General features: G+C 39.9%; 1 protein-coding gene across 1 annotated transcript in view; it reads left to right on the top strand.

Annotated features, from left to right (window-relative positions):
• Nucleotides 1-309: 309 nt before the first annotated feature.
• The window catches only part of LOC106095744 (uncharacterized), a 43,031-nt gene continuing 30,082 nt past the window's right edge, over nucleotides 310-13,258 (top strand). Inside the window, exons 1-5 of the mRNA XM_013263103.2 lie at nucleotides 310-425; nucleotides 11,787-11,975; nucleotides 12,056-12,699; nucleotides 12,781-12,940; nucleotides 13,012-13,255. Of these exons, the coding sequence (XP_013118557.2) occupies nucleotides 11,897-11,975; nucleotides 12,056-12,699; nucleotides 12,781-12,940; nucleotides 13,012-13,255 (1,127 nt within the window). The 5' untranslated portion in view covers nucleotides 310-425; nucleotides 11,787-11,896. The remainder of the gene's footprint in view (nucleotides 426-11,786; nucleotides 11,976-12,055; nucleotides 12,700-12,780; nucleotides 12,941-13,011; nucleotides 13,256-13,258) is intronic.

Below are 13,258 nucleotides of genomic sequence, written 5' to 3'. Positions count from 1 at the left end.
GGGCTGCCAAGCTCTGTTTGAAAGGGAGGGAGGAGGGGAGAAAAGGTATGCCTATCTTTTTGTTTGTTTGGGTTTGAAAATAATTTCTGTATTTGTATGGATTTGCTTAATGGGCAATTTGTTTAACCCTCAGTGTGGCTTATGTATGAGCTGAGTGCTGAAGAAAGTATATAGGGCTACAGGCAGAGGACATAATCTCAAGCCATGTCTCTCTCTCTCATTGCCTTTGTATTTTCTTATTGCCATTATCAGTTTGGGTTTTCAATTGAAAGTCAGTCGAGGTATTAAATAGCCCAAAATAGAAAGTCTTCAAATCAGTTGCTTAACGCTGACATCCGTGAAAGGTCCGATTTGTTGCAAGGACATTTGAATTGGATAGTAGTAGCGTCGAAAGAAAGTGAAAGGACTAACTACAGCAGCAGCAAGTAAGAAAAAAAAAACTTAAAAACAAAAATCAATATCCTGCTTAAACCCTGACTGAAGGATAATAATAAATAAAAAGCCCAAGTGTTTTAAGCGGCCATTGACAGTCTACACTGCTTTAAATGAACTCATATGGAACTCATTTGGCTTTTTTCTTTTTTGTTGAGTTGCTTCCAAATCCAATTCAAATCAAATGGAAGAAGTTTTTTGCGAAATTTTTCTCCACGACTTTGCCAAAGAGGCCAAGTGAAAAAGAATGTGAAAAATAATTCAAAGAATTTCAAACAGTGTAGCCAAGTGTACCAAGTGTATAAAGGGCAAAACAAAGTGTGTGTGTTGAAGAGTGCTCTAGATGTGTGTCTGTATGTGTGTGTGGGTGCACATGCCCCTGCAACAACGAAAAACAAGCAGAGGATTAAAACACTTTGGCATTAAAATATTCCACATTTATGCTTAAAATCTTCTTTCCAATATCCCTGTTCCTCTACAAAATCCAATGAGAATTTGTTAAAGAACGTTGTATGTATGTGCATGTGTGTGTGTGTGTGTGTGTGAGTACTCAGAGAAGCATGGGCAAGAGTGTTGTCCTTGTACCCACTGACTAAACTGAACTTTGTGTGCATTTGAAATCCAAAATCCCTTAAAAACAAAAAAAAAACTCATACAAATATCCCAACCCAACCGAACTGTAACCGAAAGCATAAAGCGGGAAACGGAAACATACTCTTGGAGTGGTAAGGACAAACAAATTCAATGAGAGAGCGGCAGCATGTTGTTGCTGACGTTGTAAAAAGATCAAAAGGCATTAAAAAGTGATTCAGTGAATGTGTAAAATGAAATCGTTTGCCCAAATAAATGTTTTCGAGTCAAAGGCAATTGCCGAACAAAAAAAAAAAAACAAACCACACCAGGAGAAAGGAATTAAGCCACAAATCCAGGCTCTCCCCCCAAACCCCCACACACAATTAAAATTAAAAAAAAATCAAAAAAAAAAAATCTTTTGACTAGAATTCAATTAAAATCATATAAAAAAGGCAACAATGCCAAAAAAAACGAATTAAAGTATTACTCACACAAACATGGGCACAAACACATGCTTTTACTCGCACACAAGTGGCCACTGACAGGAAAGGGAAATGGATTTGCAATTTTTATTTGAATAACAATTGAGAACAGAAGCACAGAAAAGCTTCGATTGCATTACAAAAATGAAAATTACAAGAATCTGTTTTTGGCATTTGCAACACTCTCAACCGCAATCACCGCAAAACAGCAAAAAAAGAGCACTAAAACAATCGATTTTATATTTTTTTTCAAATTTTTTCCTCTGCATTATATTTTTGTGGAAAATACCTTCAAGCAAGCCATAAAAATTAGAATCATAGAAATCCGAATTAGCATTTTAATGAAAAATGGGAAAAAATTTCAACTAAAATAAAAATAGCACAAAGAAACTTTAGAATTTTGTATATATTCAATGAATAATCAAAAATGAACTTTGTAATCTGGTATAAAATTAAAATTGATTTTTAATATAGTCTAAATGAAAGCATTGGAAAGTTCAATGGTCATTAAGAAAAAAAAATGGAAAATCCCTTAATTCTTTGCTTTGCCAAAGGGGTTTGAATATTTTCTGGACAAAGAATGGTCATTTCGTTTCTCTTAGTGTACTGAGTTCGAAAAGGACATAGAAATAAAATGAAAACAAATAAAAACGTACTAAGTTCGGCCGGTCCGAATCCTACATACCCTCCACCATGGATCGCATTTGTCAAGTTGTTTGACCTGATTTCTTTATAGGCAGAAACAAATAAGGATAATGGGAGGTCATAACAGAAAGAAAGCCCCATTGGTTTTTTATATACTAGGATAAGAATCGCTTCCTCTGAAGACTCAAAGAGTATATCCTGGAGATCGGTTTATATGGAAGCTATATCAGTGCCCCTGAAATGTTCATGGACAAAATTTGCATTTGCAAATCAGGTTAAAAGCCGACTAGAGCCAAACTTGGTACATCTGTTGGATGTCATAGAAAAAGTCAACGTGCAAAATTTCAGCCAAAACGGATAAGAGTTGCGGTCTCTAGCTGCTCAAGAAAATATTCGGCAGATCGGTTTGTATGGGAGCTATATTAGGTTTTCGACCGATTGTAACCATACTTGGTGCACCGGAGGTCATTGCAAAAGTCATCGCGCAAAATTTCAGCCAAATCGGATAAGAATTGCGTCCTCTAGAGGCTTAAGAAGTACATTCGGGAGATCGGGTTATAAAAGGAAAGCTTCGTCAAAACATGGACCGATTTGACCCATTTACAATCCCAAACGACCTACATTAATAAGAAGTACTTATGCAAAATTTCAGGCTCCTAAATTTAAAGTGCTTTCGACAGACGGACGGACAGATGAAGGGACGGACGGACATGGCTACATCGACTTAAAATGTCATGACGACCACGAATATATATACTTTATGGGGTCCTAGACGCATATTTCAGTGTGTTACAAACGGAATGACGAAAATAGTATACCCCATCCTATGATGGAGGGTATAACAAGTAAAAATACCTACCACCACGGTAGGTAAAAATACCTACCACCACGGTGATAATTTTCCCATGAACATTCCATTGAGATACAGGGGCAAATTTCTCATAGATTAATAAGTACTATCCGATTCAAGTTAAGTTACCTCATATTTATAGCTAAGTCCCAACGCCATGCCAGAGGGCGCACCTCTTTGATGTCGCCTGCATTTAGAAGGGATAACCACCGCTGAAAATTTTTTCTGATTTTCATGGCAAGATTCGAACTCAGGCATTCAACATTATAAGCGGACATGCTTACCTCTGCGCTACGTTAGCTTCCATATTGTCCGATTTGGACCATACTAGCCATGAGTGCCGAGGGATTTAATACAACTCACTATGCAATATTACAGCGAAATCGAATTAGAAATGCTTTTTTTGTTGGCCCAAGGTCTTATATCGGTATATATGGCAGCTAAAGGGTGATTTTTAAGAGCTTTAGGAAATCATTTACAAAAAAAACAACAACACAAAACATTCAGAAAAATGCATGAAATCTTTATTTGCATCGATAGTACGGTCCATATAATTTTATGTTTGAAGATTATTTCAGGCAAATGTTGACCGTGACTGCTCCTCAAATGGACCATTCGCTTAGTTAAATTTTGGCATACTCTTTCCAACATTTCGGCCGGTATCTCACGAATAAATGCTTCAATGTTGTCTTCCAATGCGCCAATTGAAGCGGGCTTGTCTGTATAGACATGAGATTTGGCATAGCACCACAAAAAGTCTAAAAGCGTTAAATCGCACGATCTAGGCAGCCAAATGTTCACCGCACTCGCCTTTCAATAAATCCATTGTTACGCGTGCTGTATGGCATGTGGCACTGTCGTGATGAAAGCACACATCATGCAAGTCAAGCTCTTGTATTATAGGCCAAAGAAAAGTTGGATATCATCTCACGGTAGCGCTCACCATTCACAGTTACTTTACGAATCGCATCATCTTTGAAGAAGTACGGTCCAATGATGCCACCAGCCCATAAAACGCACCAAAGTGTGACCTTTTCTGGATGCATTGGTAGCTCTTGCAATGCTTCTGGCTGATCTTCACCCTAAAATCGACAATTCTGCTTATTTGCGTACCCATTGAACCAAAAACGGGCTTCGTCGTAAAATGGACGAATCACGCGATAAACTTTCTTAACAGAGCACGCATTTTGGCAACAAAATTCGATAGTTCGGCTTGGCCGAATTTTGGAAACCAACCACCATGGATTGAGCTATAAATTTGCAGAAACGAACTTAATCAGGTGATCGATTTATAGGGGGTCTATGCCAGATTTTTGACCGATATGAATCGGATTTGGCACGGCTTTTTAAGTGACAACAGAACTCTACCTGCAAGTTTTCAACAAAATCGGACCAAAATTGGACTTTCAGGGGCTTAAGATCTCAATTTGGGAGGTCGGTTTATATGGGAGCTATATCATGTTATACACCGATTTGGATCATACTTTTCGCGGTAGTTGGAAGTCGTAACAGATGTTCAGCTAAATCTGATAACAATTGAGGCTAGCAGGGGTTTAAGATCTCAATTTGGGAGATCGGTTTATATAGGAGCTATGTCAATTTATAGACCGATTTGAACCAAACTTGGCGCGGTAGTTGGAAGTCTTAACAAAACACTCTATGCAAAATGTCAACCAAATCGAATAACAATTGCGGCTTCCAGGGGCTGAAGGTGTCAAATCTGAAGATCAGTTTATATGGGAGCTATATTATGTTATTCACCGATATAGGGAGTCGAAGTTGGGAGTCGTAAAAAAAGACTACGTGCAAAATTTCAGCCAAATCGATTAACAATTGAAGAGTCCAGGGTCTCAAGATCTCAAATCGGGAGATCGGCTTATATGGAAGCTATACCATATTATGAACCGTTTCGGACCGTATTTGGGATCTATATCAATTTATACACCGATTTGGATCATACCTGGCACGGTAGTTGGATGTCGTAACAAAACACTTTGTGCAACATTTTAGCTAAATCGGATAACAATTGGTGTTTGCATAGGTTCAAGATCTCAATTCTGGAGATCGGTTTATATGGGAGCTATATCCAAATCTGTGCCGATATAGCCCATTTGCTGTCCTCAACGGCCCGGATCAATGAGATGTATCTGTGCAAAATTTCAAACACCTAGCTTTATGCATTCGACCGCTATCGTGATTTCGACAGACAGGCGGCCATGGATACACCAAGAGAAAAGTTAATATCAAATGAGCTCTTTTCAGTAACATACGGAATTGATAGTAAAGCAACATTGTATGGTACAAAAACAATACCGGATGACATGGATGAACCATAAAATGATTAGTACCGTTTGGCACAAGCTTTATTACTGAACTGGTATAGATTTTAATACCAATCTGTTATTGGCTTTAATACCAATCTGTTATTGGTTTTAATACCAATAATAATAATATTGTTAATACCAATAATAATACCTGTTAATACCAATAATAATACCTGTTAATGTTTTTAGTACCACACCATTATTGGTTTTAGTACCAAACCGTTTTTGATTATTCCAACACCTAATGAACCAAAAACAAAAAAAAAACATTGAAAATGATTTAAATCTAATTTGTCTTCGATTATTTATGTTAATAATTACAACAAGTAATGTTACACTATGAACAACCTCAATTTTTTGTATCCATCGATTCTCAAAAGTGGTTTTCATACGAATACACCGAACTCAGCATCGTTTTCCTCACAATGGACTATCATGTTTTTGAAGTAGAATGTCCTTAGAATTTGTACAATATCGACTTTCACCGCTTTAGAGTATTTGAACAGGGTTTTAAGTACTCCAATTGTATTAAAACATTTTATTTATTTCTTTAAGAAATATTTTTAAAGCTCAACAACACTTCTGGTGCGATGACAAGAATATAAATGTGACGCCGTCAATTCTTAATAGGCTCCATTGTCTGGTATTGTATTGATACCAAATGGCCAAATGGTATTAAAAATCTTTGCCAACGACGAGAACAAAATAATACCAGGCGGTATTATTTGGCAAAGTACCGAAATTTTTCTATCAGTGTAGATCGACTCAAAGAGTTCACATTTCATATACTTAATGGGGAGGCAGATCAATATTTTGAGGTGTTACAAACGGAATGACTACGTTAGTATACCCTTATCCTATAGTGTTGGGTGTAATAAAAGGATTTTAACGCGTGCTGTGTGGCTTGCGGCACCGTCCTGCTGAAACTACATGTCGTCCATGTCCATATCTTCCAATTCAGTCCAAAAATATAATCAGTGAGCATGTTGTGGTGGCATTATCCATTCCCGGTAACGTGACGATTGGCATCGTCGACAAAGAACTATGGCCCAATGCAAACCGCACCAAGCAGTGTTGATTCGTGAAGCACATGTGGATTTTCACCTGACCAATAACGCATATTTGGCTTATTTATGTATGAAGATTTAGTATGTATGAAGATTTAGTATGAAGATTTAAGTCAAAAATTCCGTGCTGCTTACAAAATCCCTAATTGTTTTCCATACCACAGCTCTTATTCGGTTTATGTCTGGTATTGTGTCCCCACCTTAGTGCCGGTGTCTTTTAGCCGCGTAAGCCGGCAATAACATAGGAAATTCTCCAATGTCTCAACATGCCCTACACATGCTATCACTTACCGCACCGTCATCGTCTGATTTGTCGTTTCCCCTTACTCCACTATGGCCCGGCATCCAAACGATGCAAATCGTGCCATCCTCAGAGAAGGCGTTAATCTCCTTCTTACAATCCAAGATTGTTCGTGACTTTACCGCCCGAGTTGTTATTGCCCTCATGGCCATTTTACTGTCCGTAAAGATGTTCACACTCGACGTCCTTGCGTTAGCACCACACCACCTCACGCATTCCGTTATCGTCCGAATCTCCGCCTTGAGGACCGTATTATGGTCAGGCAGTCTAAAACACATCTCAGTCTCTGGGTTCTCAATGTAGACCCCCAGGCCCACTCTGTGCACTTGATGTGATCCATCCATGTAACATGTTCTTCCAGATGGCAATACTAGGGATTCGTCAATGCAAGACTGTGCCGATGACAGCAGAGTCTCGCACTACACCTCAAGTTTCGTCTCAGGTACCCGATCGGAAACCTCTTCCCTTCCTTCCAGATTTCCTACTGTCGCCTCGATTATATTACGATGGTATGACTTCCTCCTATCCCCTATTTATTCACCAATCGCCTTAAGTCTCATAGCCGCAGTGGCTACATCGCACTTAATCTGTATGTATATGGCCGGATATCTAGAGTAGTCTCCAGTGCCCTAGTAGACGTGGTCCTCATCGCTCCACCTATGCCAAGACAAAATGTTCTCTGAACCTGTTGTATTATTCTTACGTTGCACTTTTTCTCCATTGTGTCCACCAAACTACTGATGAGTAACTAAGAATTGGTCTAATCATGCTCCTGCGGAGCCTGTAGATTATTCTCGGATTCAAGCCCCATATCGATCCTACGACCCGTCTACATAGTGCCCAACATCTGTGAGCAATCTCGGTACGCTCCTGAATTTGACACTTCCAATTAAGTTTCCTATCCAGATCACTCCTAAGTATTTGACCTTGTCAGGTAACGCAATTGTTCTACTGAGGCAACGCGGTGCGTCATATTGCCCACATTTGTTTTACTCGTGAACAAGCAGAGTTCGGTCTTTTCTGGTTTAACATTGAGACTCCTTGGTCTAGCCCAGTAGTATGTCATCGCCAAGACTTTATCGGCCCTTCTGCATATCTGGTTTGGATGCCTAGCTCTTAGAAATATTATGACATCGTTTGCGTAGCAGACGGGTTCTAATCTCTCCTCAGTCAGCATCCATAATAGACTATTTATGATGTTCACCCATAGGCGTGGCGTTTAAATGCTTCCCTGTGGTGTGACCTGTGCCACTTTCTCCCTTAAAATTATGTCATGGAATCCACAATTTATCCATATGTTCCTTAGCATGTGGTTTATCCAGTCTCTAAATACCTGGTCCTGGCCCGGTCTACTGGTCTAAGGATTGGATCAGTGTGTCGGTCCGCACATTGCTAAAAGCCCCCTCGATGTCAATGAATACCGCCAGGGTGTACGTTTGCCATCGAAGGATTCTTCTATTTTAAGCACTACCTCCTGCAGAGCAGTCTCCACCGACCTTCCCTTGACATAGGCATACTGTTTGTATTTAAGAAGTTCGCTGGATGTCCTACTCTTTATCATGGTATCCACAATGCGTTGCATGGTTTTGAGTAGAAAGTACGTAAGGCTTAAAGGCCTGTAGGCCTTTGGTATCGCATAACCTGTCTTGCCAGGCTTGGGTATAAATATCACTCTTGTCGCCTGCCAGGCTATCGGAGTATTTGCAAGACCAAGGCACGCTGTTAAATTAGTGGCCAGATAAGGCGGCAGATAGTCGGCCTCCTTCTACTGTAACGCCGAAAATAATCCATCAGATCCGGATGACTTAAATGGTTTGAAGCTCCTCAAGGATTCCTTTGCCATAAATTCTGTAATGATAATCTTTCGGGAATAGTCGCAATGTGAGCTATCTAGTGCTATTCTGTCATTACTTTAACGGTGTTTACTCATCTGTTATTCCTCTTCTTATTCTTGGCCTTTCATGAAACTCGCACCCATTTATAAATGATTTGCCAGCTTACCAGCAACGTTTTTGGCTCACAAAAGATTTAAAAAATTTAGGTAAAAATCTTTCGTTTGCGACTAATGTCTTCTTCACCAACTATGACATTCAAAAATGTAAAACAAATGTCAACAAATACTACCTCTTCTCTCTGCTCTAATTTCTAGCAATCTATCCATAGGGGACATGACCTGCGGGTGGGTTGACAGATTTAAAAAACATTTTATTTCTCTATCATATTTTCCCAATTGGTGTCCTTGACTCAGGTCGGTCGTTCCCCTCGGTATCTTGACACACGCACAGTGGGATGAAATTGAAAATTGTGCGATAGAGATAACTCCTTGAAATTTGAAATGGTTAGAGCTAAGGTGATATCGAGATCATGTACAAAATTTCAAAGCCGTAGGTGGTCCGAACATCTGTGTCACATTGGCATTTTAAAGACACTTTTATTTGCAAAAATCTAAGAGAATTACTACGATATCTCGAATTAATTTTTATATCAGATGCTTACTCTACTTTTAATTACCTTTCATTTGATATCCATATTGTCTCAATTGGTAAATATGCCCTGCTGGGGGGTTTTGGGGGTGGGGAGGTCCCTCAGGCACCAAGGAATACATTTTTATGTCAGATTTGTGCTCTACTTTTAAATACCTTTTATTTGATGCCAATTTTGCCCAAAGCGGCGAAAGTGTCCTGTTGGGGTTTTTTGGGGTGGGGTGGACCCCCTGAACACTTAGGGTGAAATTTTAATAACTTTCATTTGATACCCATATTGTCCCAATCGGTAAACATGTCCGTTCGGATGGGTTTTGGGATGGGGAGTGCATCCAGGTTACTTTACCCCAATATTTTATACCAATTGCACCCATCTACGAGATCTGGCGGTTTTGAAAATTTGGGAAAGGGGGAGGGTTGGCTCCGCCCTTCGGATATCAACCCCTTTGGATATCACACAAGTAAGGACGAGCTAAAGTGCGTAAGCAAAGGCCTTAAGTCAAAATCGGGAGATGGATATATATGGTAGATATATCTAAAACTGAACAAATTCGTATGAAATTCATTAGTCACAGAAGAGTTAAAAGAGAATCCTTCGTGCCATCCTTCGGTTACTAATTATTGAGTATTATTCAAAATTAGACGAAAGTTGAATTCAATATCAATACCCGGAGACATAAGGGAATCCTTTGTGCCAATTTTCGTGTGAATCGGTTAACAAATGACCAAATGATTGTAATACTAGTCCAAATCGGACAAACATATATATGGGAGCAATATTTAAATCTAAACTGATTTCTATGAAATTCGAAACTTATAAGAGAATCCCTCTTGCAAAATTTCGTGAGAATCATTTTAAAAATGACGAAATACAATAATTGCAATTTCAATCCAAATCGAACGAATATATATATATGGGAGCTATATCCAAATCTGAACCGACGTTTTCCAATTTCAATAAGCTTTTTATGTAGGCCCAAGAGAATACTTTTTCCAAATTTGATGACAATCGGATGAAAATTAAGATCTATACTTTGTGCATAAATTAACACTGACAGACAGACAGGCGGACATAGCTAAATCGGATAAGGGAGTGATTCTGAGTCGATCGGTGTACTTATTAATGGGTCTACATTCCTTCCTTTTGGATGTTACAAACTAATCCACTAAGTTATAATACCCTGTACCACAGTAGTGGTGTAGTGTATAAAAGTTGAGAATAACGTCATTAAAACATTTACCAACATTCCATTAGGAAACAGCGAGGATGCTCTCCTCACATCAATGAGCGCCATCCGACTCATGGTAAAGCTCAATCATAGGGGACCTTCTCTTTATTGTCGAGTTTACACGCAGTGCCGCAGAGCGACACCACTCAGTAGAGAAGTTTTACACTGTTGAAATTCCTTCTAAAGTTCTCGCTAGGGTTCAAATCCAGGCGTTAAGTATCATAGGCGGCTATCGTAACCTCTGGATCTACCAGAATCTAGATTTTCTTTCAAAAGCATTTGGAAATATTTTTTCTGACTTAGAGAACTCCCCTGAATACCTGGTTCAAATCTTTCATCATATTCGAATGATTCTCCCAAATATCATTAATTTCATTCCGCTACTTCAGACGTAAATATCGTTATTCGCTCATTTGGGTTTTAGGATGGGGCGTTCCTCCTAAAAATGTTAAGTTAAAGTAGCCTCCCGAAATCCCTTTCTTAGACAAGTTTGTGCAATGTGATAGCGCTACAGCGCAATACCGGGAATTGAACACACCACCTCCATACTGGTTATAAGAGCTCGAAGCACAAAAGTATTGCAAATTTGCCCATGAACATTCCATGAAAGAACTGAGGCAAACTTCTCACAAATCAATAAGTGCTGTCCGATTCAATTTTAAGCTCAATGATAAGGGAGCTCCTTTTATAGCCGACTCCGAACGGCGTGTCGCAGAGCGACACCTCTTTGGGGAGAAGTTTTTACATGGCAAAGAACCTCACAAATGTTGCCAGCATTAGGAGGGGATAACCACCGCTGAAAAATTTTCTGATGTTCCTGCCAGGATTCGAACTCAGGCGTTCAGCGTCATAGGCGGACATGCTAACCTCTGCGCTACGGTGGCCTCCAGCACAAAAGTATTGTGATGACTAAATCTTTATACAAGTTTTGATAGCGTGTCTACTACTGTTGCAGAGGCGGCATTAATCTAGGTTTTGAAGCCAGAGTCGAAGTCAGAATAATTAGCCGGAGCCCGGTTCGGTTCTGAGTAAGCATGCTCCAATTCCGAACAGGTCTCCGAAATCGACTCCTGCCCGAGGTCGGAGTCAAGGGTCAGACTCCGCCGCCCTGGTGTCAGTGCTATCTGAATTATCAGTGTCTCTGCTACCATATTTAAAGACAACCTACAATCATGATGGTTTTTTTTTGAAGGGTCCCATAAAACTTGTTTTTATAGGGAGAAGTGCCGGACCTAACAAATCCCACAAAGGAATTTGCCTGTTAGCGTTATACGATTTAAGACCTTATTTCATTAAAGACCATAAGGGGAAAAAATTTATCAATCCTCAGACCATATTCCAAACACTTTCAAATATTTTAACAATGAATTTTACAATTTTTTTTTTTATTTTCCTTGCAGTAAAACCTTCCCCCTCCCCCATCTTCCATCTAATGGAATTGGAATTTTGAACTGACACTTAACGATAGAATAACTAAAGAGTTACTTTGTCAACCCCACATCAAAAGAAAATGAAGCTACTTGCGCTAAGGAGCGCCAGCTTCCTCTTACTGCTATTCGTAATCTCAACGGTTTCGGGAGCCAGACAAAGTAAGTGTTAACAGAAATCAACCAATATGAATATTCCTTAGGACTTTATTTTAATTTATTTTCTTCTTTTGTTTCCTCAGATCCTTTGAAAAATCCCAAAGTATGTGGTCGACCCCAATGCGATGTGCAAAATAAAAAATTCGGCTATAGCGACAATGTCTACAGTTATGAATACAATGCTCATGTGACCACCGAATTCGAGGGTACCGGAGATGATACCTCGGATTTGGCAGTGAAAGCCGATGTCGATCTGTTGTTCCCCAAGCCATGCGAGGGTTTCTTGCGCATCAATTCGGCCCGTTTGTCCGATGACAAGAATGGTGCCAAAGACCATGCCAAGAGTCAGGCCTTCCAGCAGGACGTCACCAAGAATGTGTTGCGTTTCGATTTCCACGATGGTCTGATCAATGAAGTCTGCCCGGATGCAAACGAGCCCGTCTGGGTTTTGAACTTCAAGAAGGGTATATTATCGGCTGTGCAAAATACCATGTTGCGTTTCGATGTGGATTTCAATACCACCGAGACTGATGTCTCGGGCACCTGTGGTGTTCATTACTCGTTGGCTTCCACAGCCAATGCCTATGTGACCATACGCAAGGACAAAGATTTGAGAAGTTGCCACAGCCGTTTTTCCACTCATTCATTTTTGCAGACAGTTCCCTATGCCTTCAGCGGTGGGGACAACAGTGTCTTCCCCCTTTTGGATTCCGAAAGTCATTGCAATGTAAGTGGAGAAGGAAAAAAAAACCGTGGGAGAGTTGAAGCTACATGCCGAATAATTGTTTTTGTTTGGTTTTTTCTGTAGTTGACCATTGACAATCATATCTACCGTGAAGTTAACTGCTTTGAACGCCATCAATTGATTCCCTTCTCCAAGCAAAGTTCGGGAGCTGTTACCTCCGCCACCTATAGCCTGCAATTCAAAGGAGAGCAGCACTATAGCCCTGGAGAATTCTTGGAGCAGCGTAAGTTTTAAGAGAGAGAGAGAGAGAGATGCTTATGAGAGTCTTAATTTGTTTGTTTTTTGTTTCTTCAGATGGCAAGGACATTAAGAAACGTTCTCCCTTGACTTTCGATCACACCCCCTTGGTGAAGCCCACCCATGGTGAGATCAAGGCCTCCCGTGAACTTTTGAAGCAGATGTGTGCCGCTGGCTCTCCCAAAATCCAACGCGAATTCATTGACATCTTCACCAAATTCCTGCAAACCACCAAAAATCTGGACTATAAGGCCTTGAGCCAATTGTTGCAACGTGCCGACAGCATAGGACCAAATGGCAGGTA

The sequence above is a fragment of the Stomoxys calcitrans genome, chromosome 3 (genome assembly GCF_963082655.1).
Source record: "Stomoxys calcitrans chromosome 3, idStoCalc2.1, whole genome shotgun sequence".
Classification (NCBI taxonomy): Eukaryota; Metazoa; Arthropoda; class Insecta; order Diptera; family Muscidae; genus Stomoxys; species Stomoxys calcitrans.
Note: the sequence above shows the minus strand (reverse complement) of the source record. Positions and strands in the feature narration are given on the sequence as shown.